We start from the raw sequence: 24,515 nt of genomic DNA, 5'->3' as shown, positions 1-24,515 counted from the left end.
ATCATCTTCAATACAGAATAGATGTAAATACTCTTCTACTATTTAAAAAAGTTAATTATAACTAATTTCATCATGATAAAGCTGACAAAGTTTTTCTGTAGTATATTTAGTTATTTCTGCTGATATAACACAGGGACACGTTAACTAAAATCTGAATCAAGAAAGCTTTTCTAATTATCAAAATCAAAAGGTACAAGATTTTAAAAATGTATTGAAATTTCTGCATCCATCTTGGAATAATGACCTTCATCGAACGTTACTTTATTTTGTCTATGAATACAACAGAAGAGGTTTTCATTAGGCACAGGTATAATTGGCTGTGTCTGTTGGTTTGCGTTAGAGAAATTCCTATTGGAACTCACATTCTGTCTACTCTTTTAAGAACATGACTTTCACTTAAAGATACTCCTGTAGGATTAAAATTCTGAGAAGTTGGCAGAGATTCTGAGTTTTTTTCATTCATGCTAATATTATTTATGATTTTGTTGAGATTTTGTTGTTTACTTAAATATTCTGTTGTTATGTCAAGCAATTGAAACCCATAATTTTTGTCGCTTTTTGTTGCAATTATTCCTTTTAATAAAGTCTGACTTAAAAGTCTAATTTTTAGTATCAAGGCTCTTATGTCATGACAGAGTCTGGTTTATTTTTAAGTTAGAAATAAGTTTTCTAATATTCATATCTCGTTTAATGTGTTTTTTTTATGATAAGGAGGAAAAAAAAATATTTTTAGTTAAAATATTTTTTATCACTGTCTGTCAAATGTTATGATATTTCAAGAGGTTATTCGAATGAGGACAACTTTTGTTTTGATATTTGTAACAACATGCAGTAGTAATAAAGATATTTTTCGGGCATTAACATCAGCTTCTGTATCTACGATAAATTTAGCTTTGCTTTAAATTAGTTGCAAGATTTTTATTTTTACTTCTAACACATTGATTATTTTCTTTGCAATGAGCAATCAGGTGATATCACAAATTTGTTTGAAAGTAGACGCTGATTCATGTTTTTACTTGGCCTTACTGTATGTGGAAAGCGAGCAACATTTCTGTTCAAAGTACAGCTCAGATTACGAGAATTAGATCTAAAATTTTGTTGATTATTAAAATAATTTAACCTGGAGTAAAAACTAAGTTTATTCGTAAATCTCGTGGCGTCTCAACGTTCTTGCAAGTGCAAGGGTAATTTCCACTTAAGAACTAGACAAGTTGCCAAATACACGCTGCAGTAAGCCTGTGTAACGAAGTCAATCATAACAGGCTCCTCATAGATTTTAGTATTGTATTAACTGTGTGGGGCAAGAGTATAGATAATTTTTCTTTATGTTGTGTAAAGGTTGATAAGATTGCGTCATATTCAATTTTTATAACAATTTTACAGATTGATCAGTTGAGTTGTCATTTTCATATTACAGAGTTGGGCGTTATACTATTGTTCTATTTTAATAAAATGTTGTAGGAGGAATTCGTATGTCATCAAAATAGTATTAATAACATATACTTTCAGGACTGTACATGTTGGGATCGTCATATTAAGTTTGTTGGATATTGTCTTGATTGGGCTAGAAATCAGAAAAAAAAATTACTTGTCTGCTTTGTAGCTGTACTGATAGATTTTCTCTTGCTATGAAGTGTAACTGCTAAGCAAGGTACAAATGTAAATTCTGATGATTTGCGGTAGCGTAAGAATTGGGGTGTATCATTTTTCCAACTTTATTGGTTTCTTAAGCTATTCGTAAAAAGCTAGCAAAAGATTTTGTTATGTTTGACGTCATGTTGGCCTTGAATCCATCGAGTATAACTCGCTGAAATGATCTATGGTCAACCATTTCTAGATAGAGTCTTGAACCAAGCTCTTGAGGTTCAGGAATATTGTTGGAGATGGCTTTCACTTCTGCTGCTCTAGCACGTTGAGTAATGAGGTGGAAGATTCTCTCGTAGAAGTCACCAACAGTATCTCCCTGTTTTATCTGAGAATTAATAATGTCAGTAACGTATTCAATGTAACTTTTAGAGGAAGAAAAGTGTGTATTTTAATAGTTTATGATATGATCTAAGGCATTTAATGTTGATCTGTGTAGACAATTTTTTTCTTTTCCCTTTAGTTTGGAAGTGATTGTTATTAAAAGTATGGGTCCTTTCGCATATGAGATGGGATCTACTGTTTTTGATGTCTTGTGAAAAATCTGTAAGTAATGTATGCTGGCTACTATACGTCAGTCTGTGTAAAGGAGCTTAAGTAATGCGTAATGCGGAAATATTATGCGCTCTGTTACGTGATCACTCAAGGCAATCTAGTGACTTTTTGGCTTCTCTTGCTTCATGGTATTGTTTTGCTAACTGTACCCTGAAAGCTACATTAGCTACCTTTATCATTTTTTCAGGTGTGTAATCATTGATTAAAAAATTTTGAAAATCAAAATGTAATAATAATGGAGGAGTTAACAATAAAACAAAACTATACCAAAAAAAAAAAAATTCGATTTGACGAAACCATACTTTAAATGAGCTAAAAGGCTTAGTTCCTACACGTAACGCCAACTTGTTACAATTCAACTTCTTTAAAAAGGGCAAAAGTCGTACATTTATTTCACTATTAACAAAGATCAAGCTGTGTCTTCCAGGGACCAGCCATCGATCAAAGGGCCTTTATTTCTTATTTTTGTGGTATACTTTTCTTATAAATTGTCAACTGGGTGCTGTATTGTTTGGTTTCACCCAGCGGTATGTATAAAGTAGTACTATTGTGTCGTATGCTAGGCTGACGTTGACCTACAATTAAAATTTTTTTTTTCGTAATGTAGTGGTTGCGTACTTTGATCGTCTCGTTATCTTACATCCTTGAACAGTTTTTTGTCGTTCCTTAACTGCTTATGTTTGTTTTCTATAATTTATTTATTAAATCTAAAATTATGCATCAATAGATAAGAATTTTGAATTTTGAAATGTTGGAATTAAAAATAACTGATAACTAACAACTAAGTTATATATGAACTAATGATTAAATAAATTAAGTAAAGCTGGAAATAATCCATTTTTTTCGAAAAAACTTGATTATAAGGTTTTAAATCCGTATTTACAGTATTTAACTAACTTATGGTTTTTCTTAACTTAACTGACTTTAATGATCATTGGTAAACCACTGCTTGCGCACACACAGCCTCAAGGTCTTACAAGATTGACCGCAACGATAACTCTAACCCTACAAGAGAATACTCGTAGCAGTGACGATGATTAAGCTGCTGCTTTTAACGTTAAAATTTAGGTTTGTGGTCTTTTTTTTCCTTTTTTGGTTTCTTTTATAAGTTACTTCAGAGGGGCCTGGTCACCATGAGCTTTTCTCAAACAACTTAGTCACCGAACTCAGTCTGACGTTTTTTTAAAACGCACGCTTCTAACCAGCAGCTTAATCATTGAATTCAGTGTTATATTTGCTTAAAAGACGAAACATAAATTACTTTCCAACCTATATAGTTACTATAGAGCACTTAATAAAACAGAAAATATGAGTATTGGTGTGTGCAAATAGTTTTTGTGCTTTTTCATTTAAGAAGGATAATGTTTTGTTGGGTTTAGCTGAGGTAGGTAGTCTAAATAAATAATCAGAGCTGGATCTCATTACCATAGATTAACACAAGCACAGTCGTACTGCAATAAGTATACAGTGGAATTGATGGTTGAAGCTGCTGATATCTTGGATTTCACATGAGGTACAAGTTGCTGTCGGAATTGTGTATAATTTTTCTCATAAATGTATGCAGTAAAGAATGCTAAAATTTTTGACTGTTCTTACTCTTGGATGTTGGTGTGCGATCTAACGCTGCAAAATAAGTGCAAAATGAGATTATTTAGAGATTACACAGATATTATATATTTCGCGACAGTCACTTGTTTTGAAAGAAGTAAGTTATACGTTGCATGATTGCAGAAGCGGGTACGTAGCTCGATGATTTGAAATCATGGATCGTTGGACATTTTATAATCTTAGATCATTAACTATATAATTCAAAGTAATTAACATAAAGTACATGATATGAGATCACACCGATATATTAAAGATAAAGAAATTTTTTATAAGGTTTTAGAACAATTTCAGATATGATAAAAAAATGTAAACGAAGCTGAAACTAACATTGAGAAATACAACAGAGACAACAGTCATCTTTAAACGAAATTAGTACAGAAAAATAATCCATATGTAACTAGAGTACAGACATAGATAGGAAAAGCAGCTTTTTAAAATTTTAACAAATACATATATTGAAAAAAATTCCAAACTATACTGGCCATTTTGACACAATTAGTAATAAGATAGAGAGATCAATGAAAACATAAAATATAGTTTTTTCAGAGAATCAATGTAATATAAAAATTGTTAAAAACTTCTTAGCTCAAACAAATTCAGTAGTCAGTAAATACTGCAGCAAAATACAGATACGGACAGGACAAGAAAAAGATAAGGCTATGTGTAGATTTAAGAGACTAAAGCAAAAGTACTGTACCTCAAGACTGACAAATTCAACTAACAGATAAGTTGATTAGGAAATAAAAATTTTTAATTACTTTACAATGTCAGATATAAATTCAGCATTCTGGCTAATACCTCCATGCATAAAAAGCAGAAAAAAACGAAATCTTCTACACAGGATGTACACTCTAATTAGCCTATTTACTTTTCAAGTTAAAAACATTAATAGTGATTAGGCAAAGGACTTTATGCAACATTTTGAGAAAGCATGAACCAACGAGTTCTACAGTAAATTACACAAGTATATAACTCATAAATGTATCTTATAACTTCTAGGACCAAATATGTAAATTAACCTTAAATTTTCTGAAAACGCGTACTTAATGTTACATGTCAGTCTTGCTTCAATGTGCACTAAATCATATACAAGAGGAAAACGTATAACTTTTTTAAGAAGCCAATAATAAAATTTTGTGTTGTTCGATTACAATAAAAAATATTAAGAGAAATTTACGTTTTTATTTCTATATAATATTCGTTAAAGACTTTACCAATGGAACAACATTCAACTTCTTTAAATCTTAGTTTTTTTCATAAACAGTGAAATTGTCTCTATAATCAAATGTATTATATAATATACCATATAACTCGTTGACTTTTATAAAAAGTAATAACATTTAAAAATTTTGCGAGCCCCCCATTCCAAAAACTAGTTCATTGGTTTCGGAAATTCGGGTAGTATTTTAAGTAAGCAAAGTCTTTTTATTTTCTCGAAGAATTTTTTTTTTTAAGATGATAACCTTATCCTAAATAAGTTAATGTATGTTACGATCATTAATACTTTTGAAACAGTTACTTTTTTTGCATATGTCAGTTTGACATGAGACATGATTAATTTTTACTAAAAAAAATTACTATTGCGTGTTAAAACATTTACGTATTTTCTGATGAAATAAGTAGTCTTTGAAATTACTTTTATAATTTCTTCATACATTAACAGTATAAATATTGTCTGAAACTTAAGAACATGCATAGCATTTAGAGTATTCTTAAAAAAATACGATTATGTCGCTCAACAAATTCATTTATTTTCTGTTATACGTAGGTTGAAGTAGTAAAAGCTTTTGTGATTGCAGTATTTTAAAATGTCTTCCATTAAAGATTACAAATAAGTTTAAGATATTTTAATTTTAATAAATAATGCTAATTAGTTAATGAAAACTTTAAGAAATTTTTGATGTTACATTTTATTTGCTACTGCTATTTTTTCAAAAGTACTATCATAAAATTCTAACGTTATAGTCTTAAAAATAATATTTAAAAATAGTCAAGTATTTGAATGATTTTTTTAGTATTTGACTTCATGTAACTCAGTTTAGCTGTAAAGGATATACACCACAAATTAAATCTCGCTTGTTTTAAGGTAAGCAGCTAGATTGAGTATTTTAAGATTTCTACTCAAAAAGTGCATATATAGTATAAGCTTACAAAAGTAATGAGCTTATAAAAGTACATATAAGTATAAGCTTATACGAAGTTGCATACTAGTGTTAAAAAAAAGTGATTAAAATTAATTGAAAAACTATTTCTGTTATGTGCTAATTACAATTCATATTCTAAAATCTTAAAAATAAAGTAAAAAGAGTAATTAAAATAATAAGAAACATATTTAAAAAGTCTTAAGATTCAAAGTCATGATTTTTTTCTAGGGATTGCTAAATGAAACGCTCAAAGGGCAAAGACAAGTATATATGTATATACAACGTAATTATTGATTTTCAAGATCTTAAATTTAAAAATAAATTAAACTTTTTTTTCTCTGTTAACGAAGTAAAAGGTTTTAACATTAATCGAATAGCAAAAGCTATTAACATTGTGTACATACTCACCTGCTAACGAATAAATAGAGTTTTAGGTTTACTGTGTGTCATATGTTCCTTTACACTTTGATTTCTGTTTATCCATTGAATATCTTTTTTGGTTTGTATTTAACGCTTTTATTTTCATTTTTATTACGGTCATGTGTCTTTTTCTTTAACCACCTTATGGTTATTCTGTTCATTTCTCTCTATCTATGACTCCTCTCTAATGTATGAAGCAGTTAATCTTCGACCGTGTGAAGCGTGGTTTAATTAAAATAAGAGTAATAATGTTTCATTTTTAACGGGCGAAAAGCGTTGACCATCTGGTTTTTCATGTCCAACTCTTTTTTATCTGTCTTTTTTCTGATATAACGAGTTGTAGTTTAGTTGTATAAAACAAAGTTAACTCTGATGAGGTGAAACGCTCAATCACAGATTTTACTCCAAAATATTTGCTTGATAGTATAAATGCAACTATATTTACTTACAACATAATACAAAAAAATTTGAGAAAATTAGTGAATAAAAGATAAAACCAACAAGAAAGCCATGAAAGTACATTATATTGATAATAAGCCTGTTTGATAAAAATTTAGTACACTATAAATTAAACATAGAAGACGAAGTCTATGTAAAGAATGAAAACAAACTAAATAGAAAAAAATGATATGATGGTAAGGCTATAGAAAGTTATAAAAAAAAAAGTTATAAAATTCTATTTACGGAATTAACACTTTAAACAAAAAGCAAAACTGACTGTGTTGTATACAGTAAAATCATAACCAGTAATATTGGATGGTTAAGAGGCATACAACAAAAAAGAAATGAAGAACAAGATAGTAAACGCTTTTCGCCCGTAAGAAATTTAATAGTTCTTTTTCAACTTTCACTATTCTTTTTAAAGTTAAAGGTGTAATGTCCAATGCATTAAAGAGGGGTCACAGATAGAGAGAATTGGAGAGAATACGCAGTAGATAATTACGAAGAAAAAAAACACTTGAGCTAAATTAAAATAGACAATATATATAAAAAAAAAGATAAGTTAGATTATAATTTTTAAAAGTCAACTAATAAATAAGGAGTTAGAAACAATTGTGAATAAACAAATGGCACATAATTGACTTCACACATCGCATCTTTGCTTATAGGTCAGAGTTTATGCAACTTAAACAGCTCTTACAATTCTATGAATTATAAAACCTAGGACTTTGCTTATCAAGAACAATATCTAACTTATTACGAAAAACTGTAATAATAAACGATCATGTTATACATACATACATATTCGTCTTCACCTTTTGCACATTTCATGTACTAATCCTCACAAAAAGATAATGAATTAAAGTCTTAAGAATTTTTCAAGGGATTTTTTTCTGTTATAAGTTTTTCGTTAACTTTTTTTTTAAGATCTCAAAGATATATATTGTAATTTACAAGTAACAGAAATTATTTAAAAATAAATTTTAATGAACTTCTTATTTCATCAGTATACAAATTTTGGTTTAAACATATTGTGATTTTTAAGTAAAAGTCCTTAAGTAGTAAATCTAGTTGTTTATCTCAAAAAACGCAAAAACTTATGAGTGGCCAACATACCCTTAACAGCTCAATTTAGTTACATAAAGTCAGTAATTAAAGAAATTAATTAAAATTCCTAGATATTTTCGAGTACTATTTCATCATGATATGAGGAAAATTACGTTAAAAAATAGCAATTGCAATTGTAATACAATATCTACTACTTTTTAACATTATTATTTACTATATAGCATTACGTATTAAACAGCAAGATTTAAAAGTCTTAGAACTCACATTTAAAGTTTATATAAAACATTGAAACATATTGCAATGGCAAATGTTTCTTCCCTTATAGGTAGATATGTAAGGTATATAAGGTCAATGATTTTTTTAGCTGCACAATTACACTTTTCTTTGATAACTGACATTTTTTTCCGTGTTCTTAAGTTACCGACAGCATTTGTAGTGATAATATATATAAAATTTCAGAACTAATTTGACTGACAATAAAAAAAAAAAGCGTATATTTTTCTACGCATAAGTCATATTTTTTAATTTGAAAACAATTTATTCATCATATGAAATTGACTTGTGCTTAAAAAACAAACCTTAATAGAAATTTTTGAAATGAAAAATTTGATTAGACAACTACAAAAAATCTTTTACCATAGATTAAAGTCATAAAATAATGAGACCAGATTTTGCGTAATTCATGTTGTACATAAATTTCCAAAAAGAATGAGCTTTTTTAGGGGGGCATGGGTTTGCAAAGTTTTTAAATACTAAGTTTTAATGAAAATGAACCAATTAACGCTTTTTATTATTTTTTATACATGACATTTAATTAAAAAACCAATTTGATTTTTTATGTACGGAACTAAACTTCAATTTGAGAGTTTTTTGCTGTAGAATAAATTAAATCTTTTACTAAGATTATATAAAAACAACAACCTTTATTTTACTTGAAATTTTTTATTATAAATGTAAAAAAGAAAATTATATTCTTGTTTCAAATAAAAATTTTAACTTTTTCTTTATTATATAATGTAGTGCAGACTCAAGAAGAATTTACGTTATTATCAAGTTCCCGTTTGCATGAAACTAAGGATCAGTTTACGTGTTTGTTCTGAAATATTATACAATAAGTTAATTTGTAATAACAAACAATAAAATAATTCGCATTCTTAATTCTATTATAAAAGAAATAATAAACAAGATGCTGTTATTGCAATTCAAAATAGTATAAATAGCATTAACATTTTTTAAAACCTAAGCTTTTTTTTAATTAGATTTTGTAGCCTTTTATGGGTGTATAAGTATTGGATGACGAAAGTGTAGTAAAATTACCTAGTTTGCTTAATGTTTGTCACTAGTAACTGTGATTCCATAGCTTTTTTAGTGCATTTTTAAGCTAACGTCCCACTCAAATTTTTTTCGTCAGTGTCATTCATAGTTATGAATTCATACAACTCTAAGCATTAAAGGGCTTGTGACTGTTTTTGTTACGATACATAAATTTCTTTTTTCTTGTAATTCACTTGTGATCAGACTCATACATATAATAAGTCGTATGATTAATAAAGTAGAGGCTTATTTGTTTCATGGTTACAGAGTAATCATATCCTTATTAAAGTGAGAAAATTATATTGTATAACATTGACAGAAGAACGATTAAAACCGTAATAAATAAAATAGTAGGATGTTGTTCTATCACAAAATCTATATTTCTGTAGTGTTTTGTTACACACCAAAAACAATTTGTTTTTACTCTAGAAAAACCAGTCACTTTGATTAAAACTACAATAAATCTTCTACTTAGTCACATGCAAAACATAATTTATCTTACTTATAAAGTAAATAAAACGAGCCTAATTTTTTACTAAGTAACTACTTAATGGCAGAGAAAAATAAACTTTTTCTTTTTTTGAAAAAAAAACTTTTAGTTTTCTCTACATAGTCGATAACTTTTCTAGGACAAACTGTAAATTCACATTAAACTGTCATTTAATGCTGGTACTAATATGAATGATATTAAAGTAGAATAAGCTTGTACATAAAATATAATGCTTTAAGATATCAAAGACTGCAGCAAGAGGATACATTAATTTATTTCATATTAATTCTCAGTATACCCATTGCTATTTTTCATCAATATTTAGGTTAATCTGAACATTTTCACATTGTACTGTATCAAAAATAACATTTACCTTAGAGAAAAGCACAAATTTTCTGCTTTTAAATAATACAAATCATTTTAATAATAAAAAAGTAAGAAATGGTATAAAAATAATTATTTACGATAGTCGTAATTACTCCACCTCATGTATATTTGTTGTTAGGTTTTAAATTAAAAGTATTACTAGGTTTCGTGTCATCGTTTTTTTATGGTTATTGAAAGCCACTTTTTTTAGTACTAGTAGTAAAATTAATAATTATAGAAAATTGTTCATGATAACTAGATGATGAATAATTTACTCAAGCTTCTAAAAAAATTAGACGATTTTTATCTACAGGACAACGATCTATCACAAAAGAGCGATCTTTAATCCTTTCCTAGTTGGTAATCATTAAACTTTTGTTGGTATTAAAAAAAACACGTAGTTATGCAAAGGCCACTGCAACGAGAACAAAGATATTTTTTTGCTTTCTTATATAGAGCTTTCAAAGCCAGTATATTTTTTTTTTTTTTTTTTAATTTCTTTATGTTCAAGTATTTTTTGAATTACGCTATGCTTTTCAACGTATAAGATCTTGAAAGGGCATGTAATTTTTTCTTTAATTGAATGTTAAATATTAAAATACGCTTATTTGTAAGTGGGATGTTTCTTATATTTTAAAAATAACAAATAGTTTTTTTTTGTAATTTTTTGTTGTAGTCATCTTTGTGGGTATCATACATTAAAGCAATACTATGTTTGAATTTTGTTAAAACTTGCGAGATACTAAGCGTCAGCATTCTTGTGAGAAATGTATAGAATAAAATAGGGTTATCAATGCATTTTGAGTTCTATAAAAAGTGACACGTTTTTAACGCTAATTTATTCATAGTATGTAAAATATTGCTTTCACGTCTCAATATTCCTTAAGTAATACTACTCTTTAATTTTTATAAAACTAACTCTTGACATTTGATTTTGTTTGCTTAGTATACTAGTAATTTTAAAAGATTGATTGCAAAGATTCATTCCAACATACAAAAAATTGTATAGCCTACTGTTTATAAACCACCTATAATATTTTCTGTAAGGTAACGATATGTTGTTTGGTAAAATGTTGCTTAGCTTTAAGTTTTTTTCTATAAGTAATTAACAGTATGATATAACAAGTATAGCTCCATAGTAGGCTTAAGCAAATCTCATTTAAGGTGGCTTCTATGGTTAGGAAAATGATTTATAATTATTATAAGAATCGAATGACTGACACTCTAATTAAGGCTAATTTTTTTTTTATATTTTTAAACTTTCCAGTTTTGAAAAGATAATAGTCAAAGGTTAGAAACGGTCTTTTATGACTACATGTTGAAACTGTTAAGACTTTTCTGTATCACTAAATAAATTTCATGCATGACTAACTAATCATATAAAACTTGGCATGTTTGTAGAGCAGTATATATAAAACAAAGAGAAAAAAAATTAAATATTCACCGAATGGTATTTACATGATTTTTTCAAACCAAGTTACGTTCGAAATTCACATTTGGTAAAAGTATTAATGTCTCAACTTTTAAGTGCAGCAAGCATGCTTCGCTTATATATACATACGCATACGCAGCTTGAAAAATTACCTAGCAGTTGCTTTTTCTGACTAATTGTAACTTTGTCACGTTTTTGTTGCCTATTTTCTGTCTTATTTGCACTCATAACTCGTCCTATTTCCAGGCAAAAGGATACACACTAATAATTATTACGACAAGATCTGACAATAATGCATCAACATTTACGAACTTTCATGTTATTATGTTTACGTAATAGTCTCTACATTATTTTTAAGGCTTATTTTGTATGAATAAAAATAATTTTGTATACGTTTCTGTTTACAGAACTGTCGTTCAATTAAAAAGAATGCAATCAGTATATGTTTTTCAATGGAATGTGTCAGTTATAATAGTAATCGTCCAATACGTTACTGTGCACAGTGTCATAACATAAGGCATAATGACAATCGTGGAAATGATCATGTTTTTCATACACCCCTCAGCCATATTTCAAAAATGGATCGACAGTTACAAACTTATGCCGTACAAGCTATTATAAGGTATGTCTTATACTTTTTTGTTAGTATTGAGTTATAGTTAACATTCCTATGTCGAAGTATTTCAATGTACAAGTCAATAAAAGAGTAGTTATGGTCAGTTAAAAAAGCTTTAACCAAAAGCTAAGCTGATCAAACTTACGGTAAAATCGATGCCAACACAACATTTATCTTTTTCTAGTTAAAAAATGTGTGCTTAGGTCTAGTTTTTTTTTTACATGATTATGTTGCAACCCACTGCTTAGGATCAACAACTATGAGTTTCCCAACAAACCTTAGAAATATAACTCTAGTCAAAAAAGTATGTCAATAATTTTAAGTTCTATATATTTATCAAGTGCCAAAAAATTATAAATACGTGGAATCGTTTCATAAGTAAAACTGTGACGAGACTAGGTCTTCACAAGACCAGGACAAGACCAATTAGCATTACTCTTGCATTGATCTTGACAAATCCCGAAAATGGGCAATAATGTCTTGATCTCGGTAAATGTACTCTTGTCTTGTATGAGTCTTGTCACACACTCATACACACACACATTATACGAAGACAAATTAGATCTACTGCCTATCTTCGATCCTCGGTCCAAGGCATAAAGTAGGAGGGTTTAATGTGATTGATTGGGGAATAAATCTAAAACAAACAAGTGTAGGAAAATTTGAAGCTCTTTTTAAATTTTAGTATTGTGAGTAAAATTTGTTAACTTTTTGAGTAAAGAAAGCAATTCTGTTGGCATTAAAGGGAAGTTCTTAAATTTTAGCAATACTTTTTTAAATACTCAAACAAGTGGCTGATCCTGACAAAATAAACTCCAAAGCTATTACGAAGTATTAAGAGCTACAGCGAAAATCAATATAGTAGATTGATGGTGGGACCACAAAAATTTATATTTATCTTTAGTAAGAATGACACGTCATATTTTGAGTATACTCTTGTCATTAGTTTCAGAAAACGCATATTTTTGAAAGCTTCACTGATAATCACTGACAGAAGAACATTATAAAGGTGGTTGTTTTATGACTCCTAAGTCAAAGGTAAGACTGTCGAGTTAATATTTAATACTGCTGCTTAATTTTTAAAAGATTATTTACAAAAATTGTTTATTAAGGCAAAGTAAGTACTGATTCAAGATTTTAGATCATAATGTGCGATATAAAAGCTTGTAAGAATGATTATTTCAAATTAGCCGTTAACCTTAAAATACCAGTAGTAGATATTTCATACTATTCTATTCATAATCATTTCATGAAAAAACTACCTTAAGATATCAAACCTTTTGAAGTTTGCTGTGCTTGAACTCGTAGATTATAAGTGTCTTAGCGAAAGTTATTTGCGGAATCAATTTAAACATTTTACTATTAATGTTATTTTCCTTGTACGTATTGAATAACACTAATTATATTCTGATTTATTATTTCTTATTCATGTTCATTAAGCTTTAAGAATTTTAGGTTAGTTTTTTTTTTTCATCAGCTTGCATTAGAATCAATAAGATTACCAGAAATGTATACTATATCATAGTTATAAGATTAAGTACGGACACCAGGAATCTTGTCAGGACAAGATTTTTGGTCTCCTGACGCTTGGTCTTGTCTCCAAACTTTTTTTCGACTCTTGTCTTGACTTTTGTCTCGAAAACCAAGATGAGACCAAGACAAGACCGAGATAACTTTTGGTCTTGCGTGAAGCCCTAGCCATAATCAAATGAAATTAATTGATTACTAATAAATAAATATTTAAGTCACCTATAAGTTACAAAATGCTGTATATAAAAAGGTCTTACGCTTTTTTTTATTTCGCTTCATTATGCTTTCAAGTGTCCTGCTAAGATATGATGCATGTGCTCAAGTGAGGCTTTTGTTAATTTGAAAAGGTCTTGCAGGTCTCGTGACGACCATTTGAAAAGACGGACATTTGAAAGCATAATGAAGCGAAATAAAAAAAAAGCGTAAGACCTTTTAATGTACAGCATTTTGTAACTTATAGGTGACTTAAATATTTATTTATTAGTAATCAATTAATTTCATTTGATTATGGCTTATATTTTTTGGGATGATTGCAAGTAAACTAATATTTGCTGGAAGATAGTGGAGGTACGTAGCAGGTCGAGAAAATATCACCAGACCCTGCACAGAATAATCTGCTTATTAAGGTGCAAAGTTTGTTTTGAGCTTCGGTCAGTGTCTGACGCAACAGGGACTCCCCCACACCGATGTTCAGAGCAAGTGGGCAGAACTATGGATAATAAATGTCTATTATCAGTAGGCTGTAGAGTGTTAGGCGTAAGTTGGGTGGGTGGTTAAACAGGTGGGCCAGACAGAGTGGCAGGTGAACAAAGCTGCTCTTTGAAGCAGAATGTTGATGCTGGTGGAATTGGTGGTTTAACGGACTGTGGCCCTGTGGGCCACAAGGTCAGTTACTTTCAAGGAAACGTTGGAGGCTGATTTTCAGAGCTGTTTATGATTACTAAGAGCATCAGTGATCCTGGTAGCTATGAAGGTGTTATATTAGCAACGCTGTTACTAGTTGTTGACAGATTTGCAAATTTGAAGTAGGCTGGCTTAAGTGTATCTGTAGCGATGGTAAGAGACTGTTTATTTATATGTTTGTTGTAGTTACAATTGTCATTAGTTCAGATAATTTTGTTAAACCTTGAGTATAAAGGGTCCAGCGATTCATGGACAGGCTTGATGGTCTGAATGAAGTAGGGTTATCCTTGGATTAATGACAGTGGATTGACTAACACATGGCTTTGGGTAGCAAAGAACTGTCAATATACTCTAAGTGTTGTACTACAGAGGATTTCTGCTGCAAGCGCTTGCATGCCCTCCTTGAAAAAAGTTCTTAGTCTTAGAAAAAACAAAGACATTGTTTAAGGCCAATAGATATCTGGACAGCACATGAGTCAAGCATAGAACGACTGATAAAAGTGCCTTACCATTTGTAAATAATTTGGCATCTTTCAAATAAGCTACAAGCCAATGATCTCAACCATTTCAGTGAAGAGTGCCAACGTAATCTGAGCTTTTTGGTCAAAGTCGATAGTGCATGGCATACTAAGGAAAGTACCTGAGTGGTCATAGAGGAACCTGGCAACAGCCAAGACCTATTAGTCTGGAATTAGGGCTGCAATCGGCTACCTACTAGGCTACTTTAAGACTGTCAAATATTATAAGAACTACTTGGTAAGCGAGGACTGACTGAGATCAATGTGGGTGTAATGGAAACGCATTTCCGTTGTGTTAAAGTCACCAAAAGCTATGCAATTGTGGGAGTGGACTTTGGTGAGCTGACACGTCTCACTCTGCTGGGCCCAGTAAGTGACATCTGGACACATCTGAGGCTATCTGAACTTGTCGCAGACAAAACTTACTCCGATGCAAGAATTCGAGAGGTTATAGAGGTCCTCGACAGCAGTTCTATGTAGTTTATTGGACAAGTATAGCTAAACATTTCCAGTTAAGACACCCCAGTGGACGTGATAGCCGTCAATGTTTAGTGGCTGCAAGAAAACATGGATATCATTTGGCAGAAGCACATTTTCTTTGAGATTAGCGTTGGCAATAACGTCTGTATCCCAAATTTGAGTTATAACCACTGCATTAAACCATGAAATGACGTCGTCTACCAGGATTTCTTCCTGCTTGACGACGGAAAAAATTTTCTGGTACTGCAGGATATAGTGAAACTGTTCAGTCTGCCTTGTTAAAGCTTTATCTAAGAATTACTGGTCTACAAAGATAAGTGTAAAGTAGTTGTTGCTGCTCTCGCAATCGGTATCCATCCATGACGATGTAGCACAGGCAGTCCACCTTGAGTTGGATAAGTTCGTGTTTTTTGCTTTCTATATGACACAGATAAAATGAGCTTGGATGTTAAAGGTGCTACTTCTATCTCTGAAATACTATGAAGATGTTTTTGACATAGCACTTGGTACATAGCAGATTACGCCGTAAATGGTCTATAGGTTATTAAAATAATTGGATGTCGTTTTATTCACTCCTGCAGGACTTTGTAATCTCATAGGGTCTTAACAGTGTAGTAACACTGTTGTTGGATTGTCCTCTTAGGTGATACGTATCTGATAAGGACTTTTTTTAAAGCTTATGATCAAGAAAATTGTAATAGCTGTGTCTAACAGCAGAACTCCGACAGTAAAGAAAAAGTAGTAAGCCAAAGTATTTAAGCGTTTAGGTATCATTAGTCTCTAGAAGCTCTTTCACCTTTGCTGGACTTCTTGGTAAGGCAGAGTGACCTAGCCCACTGACTAGATGATAGTTGGATAATGCTTTAGTCAAGCAGCTAGTCAATCTGTTCCTTGGATACCTCAATTTGTGGTCTTAGGAGGTTACAAGGTTGAATAAAAATAAGAGGATCAATCGGGTAGATTGAGTGGTGTACCCACACATTTTGGAACACGTGGTTGTAACCTCCAAAGAAAAAAGATCTGCGTAATCTGCGAGTAGGTCTGTGTAACATTGACCTTAGTCTCCAGAAGATATGTATACTGCTTATATGATAACCAACACTTTGTATACAGCTACCTAGGCTAAGGAATAAGTCGTTAAGCAGTTAGTCATGGGATCGATAAGTGACTGGCCCTCGGCATGCAAAAAATATTTTAGTGGACTAGAAAACTGACTTTAGTGATGATAATGCGGTTGTCAGTGATTTTAAACGTAAATTGTCAGCATGTCAGTGTCCTATTTTAATAATCAAGATATGTATAACGCAGGTGGTGATTGGTGAGGCGTTAGCTAATGTGAGTATCTGTGGCTAAAACTACAGTTTGTGGATCTTAATAAGGTACTTGAACAGCAGCAAAAGGATGGAGCCAGAGTCAACCAAGAAGTAAATCTAAGGCTCACGATCGTGGATGTGGGAGCAATTTTCCAAAGGTCCTTGGTGATCCGTCTCTAACACTTAAGACAGAGACGGTCTTAGTGTTCTCTCTAATTTGTAAAAAAGAGGGTGAAATGGGCTTGGAAATTTCCTGCAGCTTTGTCAGAGACTGTTGCTTTGCTGAGAGTACCAATGAGGACTTACGTTATGTATCTCTGGCTGTGTTCCGTAACGTTCTACACTTTGAGAGCGATCTCAATTTCGGCAACCTATATGGTAGATTTCTTAGCCCAGAAGCAAAAAATTTTAAGGCTGGCTACAACCCTGGCTATATAGGCGGCTGCTACTAATAATCTGCGCTCACGGATAATGTTGGTTGTAGCTACATCTGCATCTACACGAGACGGAAGACGTTTTCAAGAGGGCTTGTACCACGTCAACTACGACTACAGCCTGGAGATCTGTCTGTATTACGATTCTAAAAATCATTAATTACCACAAGCAAGTTAAAGGGCAATAAATTTTTTTGAAGCTTATAGCTAACTAAAATAGAAATGCATGAAAAATTGAGCAAGTATTAGTTAGGCATTCTCTGACCTATAAATAAAGTTACAACTACTTTAAAAAAAAGTTATTCTAGATAAAGTCATTAACCTTTAAAGTAGATGACTAGAGTATCATTCATATTTTTTTAAGATACTTGTTTTGTATCAACAAATTAAGAAAAATTGTAAGAAATATTTCTCAGTTGCTTTCTAACCTTTAATACGGTAAGAATTACGTTAACTAGTTATTTCTCTGATTCAAAGTATGAATTTGAACGAAAGTTAATACAGTATCATAAAACTCACTGTACCTAGTGGCTCTCATATTAAAAAGTGCAAAGAAATCGTTGATAATTTTAGGTCAAGTGAGACTAAGCATTAAACTATTAGAATCACATAAAGGACTATTACTTTCTAATTCAAATCTCATATTTTACAATTAAATCAACGTAGTACTATAAGAATTATTGGAGCTTGTAGCTTTTGTACAGAAAAATTCAAGAAGAGTACAATAAACATTATGTTGCTAGTTTACAAAAGCAGCTGCAGTGATGTTAACAAAATTTTTAATAAAACTGTTGATTTTACCAAGCAAATGAGTATAGTAATATCAAAATTTTTTTTAAACGTTGAAATACTGGACAGTTTTTCTTAACATTCTTAGGCCATCTTCTAACTTAAAAAAATTCTTATTGCAAATGATTTTTTATTCTATTGCTTAAGCAACCTTATATTCTTAATCTTCTTAATAAAATAAGATTTTAAAACAGAAAAACATGCTGGATTTGACTCTTGATGAACCACAAATTGAAAAATAGTAATGTTGATAGAACATTTTTTTAGAGGTTCTGCAGATTCCTTTGAATAATGAGGTCCAAGGGCAAAACAATTGATTCCATCTGATTTCTTACGTTAAGGTATTTTCACAGCTATATACTTAGTATTTTTGTATAAACTCTTTAATATCCTGTTTTTTAACACATTTTAAATAAAAGAATATTTTAAAGGCAGATAAACTAAGCACTTGTATTTTATATAAGACAATAAACAGATTTTAATGCTAATGAGTTCTAACAAACATATCTAAATAATAATTATGTATAAGCTATTCTACAACGACTTAATTGAATTTTTTTCAGTTCCTTCTAATACATTTGTAAATTAACAGTGATCGCTGGTTCGTTGGAAGAAGGTACGAAAAGCAAATAAAAGCAAGATTCATTCAAATTCTCTCATGCTGGCGTATTGATACAACGTTTAAATATCTATTAGTGTTAGTCTTATCGGGGTACAAATGAAGCTCGTACCCACAACAATCAAATTCTGAAATACAAGTTATTACCCCTAGTACGTAAGAGTTCGTAAGTATTTTTACTCACTAGTCACAGCTTGAGACATAAACTAACGATAAATTACATAACACACCACAGCGCTTAAATAGGCAACACAACAAAGGTAAGCAGTTGAGGGTGTTAAACTTTATTCGAACATTTTTGTAGTTAACTAAAATTTACTAAATTAAGAAAAAAAGTTCATTTTCATTTTTGTTTAGGTTCTTCTAGTCTAGTTTAATATAAAACGTTTGAAAAATGATAATTTTCTTGTTATTAGCTCCTTCGTCAAGGATTTCAATACTGTTGCAATTAAGTTAATGGCTCAAATATTGTGGTATGCACTAACAACAGAGTCGGAATTTCTTTCTTCATATGATCGTAAATGCCAACTTCTGTTGCTCACTTTATCTCGTCCACAAATGACCCAAAACATTTCTTATGATACAATTTATGTACAGCATTTGTCTCTTCAAGTTTGATAAATTTATATTTTACTAATTAGACAAAATCATTTAGTTTGTTGTTTATAAGATCGTAAAAGTTAATCTTAAAAGGTTTAAGAATGGCGAATATTTTTTAAAATTATTATTTGTGCATAGTTTACCAATTATGCAAACAGGATAAGTGTTAATAAAAATTTTGTTGTACGTCAAATGTTTGAGTCACTTCAATCCAGCCTTTATTGTTATTTTAATAAGGCTCAAGTTACTTCATATTGTTATTTTAATAAGGCTCAAGGTAAACCAGTTCAAATATCATACACGATTTCAGTTTTCTTCCAAAGACTTACCATCCCAACACTTTGTCACTTAGATACTCATCTTTGGCTAAATGTTATAGATTGCCAAAAATTTGTAAGATTGATGCCCCCTTTCGTCGTATGGTCTCTCTAGTCATTAGCTCACATATTTTCTAGCAAAAACAATTTATAATAAACTCAAGAATTCTGTTTATCGTCATGAAGCAGACAATAATGATAGTTTCAAATTGAAAAATAAGTTGTAAAATATACAAGCTACTACTAGTAAAAAATAAACAGCTTTTTAACATTTAATGGGATGAATTAATGCTGAATCCCTACTGATAAAGTTTGACAGTGTACTAATTTGTTATTCAATACGACTTTCTTCAGTTTTGATAACAAGTTTAACAAACTAACTTTTGGCACACTGATGAGATATTCCATTTCACCACTGTTCACTATTTCCTTAATGAATGACCCAATAAGTAACTGTCCCTCGTTTAGAAAAAATTATTGTCGTTTATATGTATATTATATATGTATAGGAATAAAAGAAACAAAAGAGGCTGATATAATAACTACTCTGTATTACGATTTCAGAGTGACTGTCTATTTCATATGGCGATGATTCACAGTGAAGCTATACTTACATACACATCAATAGTGTTTAAGTATTCATATGTATTTATCTACGTATGGTACATCCTTTCCTTTTTAATGGTTTTTTTAAACATATTTTGAACCTATTAAAAAAATCATAAAATATTTGTGCACATTATTTACAAAATTAAGTAACATTATATCGTTCAACAATTTTTTTTATATGTGTTAACATTTGAATAGTCTTTTTATTATGTTATTTCACGGCTGTTATCGGGTCGACGCCAGCGCTTCATCTGATCTTAATGCTCTCCACCGTTCTTTAATCCAAGTACACAACTTCTTGGGGGAATTTTGTTTACTACGAGCTTTTGTCATTCTTGAATAATTTTTCCAAAAATCTTTTGTCATGACAACATCTTCCGTAATAAACTCCTCATTTGTTTTTCGTAAAAAAAATTTTATTTTTACCTCTTGTTTATTTTCTACAATTTATTTACTATCAGGATGTAGTAATTGCAAAGGTGTTCGCAATTCTTGATGATACACTAGCTTTGACGGTGCTTCATTTATTGTAGTGTGTTTTGATGTTCGATAATCAATTAAAAGCTTTTATATTGCATTTTGTAAGCTCACACTCTGAACTTTAACTATGGCCTTTAATTTTCTCTTGCAAGTCTTAACAAACCCTTCTACAGCTCCATAAGTCGCTGGGTGATTAGAAGCTGAGAAGTGTGCCTTATACCTCATTTTTTAAAATAAGTTTGACAGTCGGCACTTTTAAATTGATTACCTGAGTCAGTAATGGTATGTAAAGGCAATTTATGAAGCATGAAAATTATATTGAATATCTGCATTGTATGCTTAGTTGACATATTTTTGACGATATAAATTTAAGGCTACTTTGAGTAAGTATCATTTAACAAAAATTACGCATGTCCTAAGTACGGCCCTGCAAAGTCCGCATGTACTTAATGCCAAGGTCCGTTGAGTCATGGCCAGGGGGATACTTACACTTTAATTGGAGCATCATTTACCACTGTGCAAAATTTTCTATATTTTGCCTTTCCTTTTAGTTGTCGATAGCCAGCTACCACACAACTGATTTTGTCATACTCTTTATTCTAACAATTCTAAAATGACTTTTATGCACTTTTTCTTGATTAAAATTGCGTCCCTTCTCAATACATACGCATTTAAGAAGGCTTAACACACTTATCGAAGTACTTGTGAAATTGATGAAATTGAAATCCATGGTTAATGAGTATGTTTTATACCTCTGTGCAAAATTTCAGCATAGATTGCTCCGGAAGATTATTAGTAAAACGCTTTACAAGGGAGCGTTTCATACATAGCCTCTTATGGGGACGATACTTTTTTCAACGGAATTCTTATCATAACTTTCTCAAATCCCTTCCTACATGAACAAAAAACTCGAGACATGTAGTTTAACTATCACTTTTTTAATTAAACATAAGAAATATGTAGGTTGCTGCGGAGTTTATTTTGATATTTTCATCTGAAGTACACTAATAGACACGACTAACAAAATGTTGGTTAGAACGTCGTCTGCAAAGAACGCTCCAAGTAGAAGTGTATTAAAATTTTTTGTGAATGAATTGAATAAATATATTCTTTTACTTCGGAACAAAGTAGTGCAGTTTGATAAAAAAACCATATTATTAAGAATATAAATAGTTATGCGTAGTGCGTAAACTTTCATTTAAAGTATTTATTAACTTATAATAGACATTTCGTGGACATTGTTTAGCAACTGATACTAACTATCCTTATGTACAATAAAAGGTTATATCTATGTAAACATCAACCTTCACATGTAGCAGACGATGCTTTTGTTCTCCTCTGCAGTGAAAGTAATAATATATTATGGGCATCGAACATCTACCCCCAATAATTTGTTACTTGCTGAATCCAAAATGTTGTCAATTAGGGAACGCGTCAAATTTTTACTCAAGTTACACGTTACTTAAGTTTTGGCTGGTTCTAACTATCTGCTTTACGTTAAAATACATGCTTTTTACAAGTCATTTTGTAATCTGCTGGGTTGTAGCTCGTATTTTTTGGAAGAGTGTATTTCCAGGGTCCTGGCCATGGATAAATCAGTTCTTTCTTTTTTCTTTGACTTCCCAAAGTCTGTCTACTCTAGCAAGACATCAGTAGTTGATCTTCTTACTGGTAAAAGCTGTCAGGATATGGCTGGAGCTGGAGATGCTTTCTCCCTTTGGGTTTGTGGCCTTAATGCTGTCCCTATCCATACGGATGGTAGCAAGATTCTGGCTAATCTCTATGTGGCTGCTGCGGTTAACTGTCCTGCTCTTGGTGTTGAAATTGCTAAGAGCATTTCAAAGGATGCGTCAATTTTCACTGCAGAGTACATTGCTTTATATGAGACCGTCAAAATTGCTTTTACAGCACCTTTGTCAAGCTTCCTTATTCTCTCTGATACTCTCAGTGTCCTACAGTCTTTAAAAAATCACAATCTTATCTTAAACCACAATCCGTACCTACGGAAAATAGTTGAATTAGTTCATTTATTTATGGACCAGAAAAACTCGGGTTCTATTAAATTCATGTGGATTCCTTCGCACTAAGGCATTGCTGAAAATGAGAGAGCGGATAGGGTTGCTAAGTCTGCTTCTGTACTTCAGCACAGTGATTATCTGGCTGTGCCTTTTTCTGATCTAAGATGTAGATTTAAGCGTGAGGCCAAAGATCTTACAATCTTCAGAGTCATCGAAGCTAGCGAGACTACTGGTAAACACTACTTTGTAAACTTTTTCTGTAACAACTCTTTTCCGTGGTTTCATAATAAGAACTTGTCCATAAAATTTGTAGTAATAATAAATCGCTGTCGAGCAAACCATTAAAATCTTGCTGCGTCTTTGGCTAGAGTTAATATAGTTAATATTTCTACTTGCAAATGTAAAGAGAGTGACAAAGATTTGAATCATGTACTATGGTAATGCCATCTATATGATGTTCCTAGAGTCTCTTTATTGCGTGACATGGCCAAAGTCAAATGCTATCCACCATTCCATTGTGATGTATTTCTCCATGCACCTAACATTAAAGTTTTTAAACTGATATGTAAATTTTTCGAAGATTGTAACTTTAATGTGTAAGTACAAACATATTTTTGTAACTCTGTAGCTATAAAAGCCTTTAAGGACTTAATAAAGCTTTATTTTTTCATTAGAGAAAAAAAAAAAGTAATAATATATATCGTTATGGTCATGACTATACCTATATGAGTTGTTGACTACATATGGTGTTTTAAGCCTCCTTAATTCAATTGAGTAGTGTTTAAACTGACGTTCTGGCCACCTATTCGTTGTCATCTGTTTAACTGTAAGTAAATTTTCATTCTTACCTATTTTATGCGCAACTGCTTTATAATCTAAGTATACAATTTAACTTTTTAGAACATTGTGCAAATATGTAAGTTTTCATTCTGTATTTAATATTTGATGCCGAACCATTATAATTACATGATAATCTTGATAAAGTATCTGCAACAGTATAATTTTTGGCACGAATATAATTTATGTTACAATTGAATGCTAACAAAAAATAAGCCTTATTTTGTGAACCACTTACAGCCATTTCTGAAATTCCTTTTTCGGGTGAAAATATTCTACTCAAGGGCTTATCATCAGTTCTTAAAGCAAATTCTCGCACATAAAGATAATCGTAAGACTTTAAGGCTCAAAAAATAATTGCTGCAGCTTCTCGATTCATTTATAAATAACTTTCTTGTGCTTTCATTAAATGCTTTGACGTAAATGCTACAGGTTTTTTACCATTCGCACGAGATTGACTTATTTATGCTCCTAAACCATGTAGTATGTCACACGTAAAAATTCACCATTAAGAAAGATCGTAATTTAATATAGTACGTTCAAACTCAACTTTTGCCTTGTCCACCGCTCTCTTACAACTTTTTATTTTTGGTCCTGATCACATCAGGGGAGTGCAGAAATATCCATTGCCTTTTTCTGGTTTTGGGTACGTGGCATTATTGCGCACCATCCTTTCTTGTCTTAGTACTTAATGTGTTATGAAGGTATAAAAAGACTTGTTGTAGTTAGTTGTAAAGTTTTGTAATAAAAATTTGTCAATACTAGAAATAATTTTTCTCTATTTTGGATGTTTAAGAGGGGTTGTTGCGCCTTGAGTGTAGATAAGGAATTCGCCCGCAATGCGCCATCAGCAAGGGTGATGATATTAGTTTAGTTGGTGTTGCTTTGCAACTTTTCTTAGAACCTTAGATGACTGGGAGAAATACACATCTCTGACAAAACTACCGTTTTTCCTAGATTAGTGTTGTCT

At 31.0% G+C, this 24,515-nt stretch overlaps 1 protein-coding gene across 1 annotated transcript in view; it reads left to right on the top strand.

Moving 5' to 3' along the window:
* LOC106644845 (uncharacterized) overlaps positions 1-24,515 on the top strand; it is a 2,208,360-nt gene that overhangs the window by 521,224 nt on the left and 1,662,621 nt on the right. Inside the window, exon 8 of the mRNA XM_089592443.1 lies at positions 11,890-12,104. Coding sequence (XP_089448569.1) covers positions 11,890-12,104 — 215 coding nt within the window. The remainder of the gene's footprint in view (positions 1-11,889; positions 12,105-24,515) is intronic.

Source organism: Copidosoma floridanum, unplaced genomic scaffold, assembly GCF_036245765.1.
Source record: "Copidosoma floridanum isolate Cflo_tuat_1 unplaced genomic scaffold, Cflo_Japanese_pri ptg000017l, whole genome shotgun sequence".
NCBI classification, from domain to species: Eukaryota; Metazoa; Arthropoda; class Insecta; order Hymenoptera; family Encyrtidae; genus Copidosoma; species Copidosoma floridanum.
This window is presented reverse-complemented; position numbering and strand designations above follow the sequence as displayed.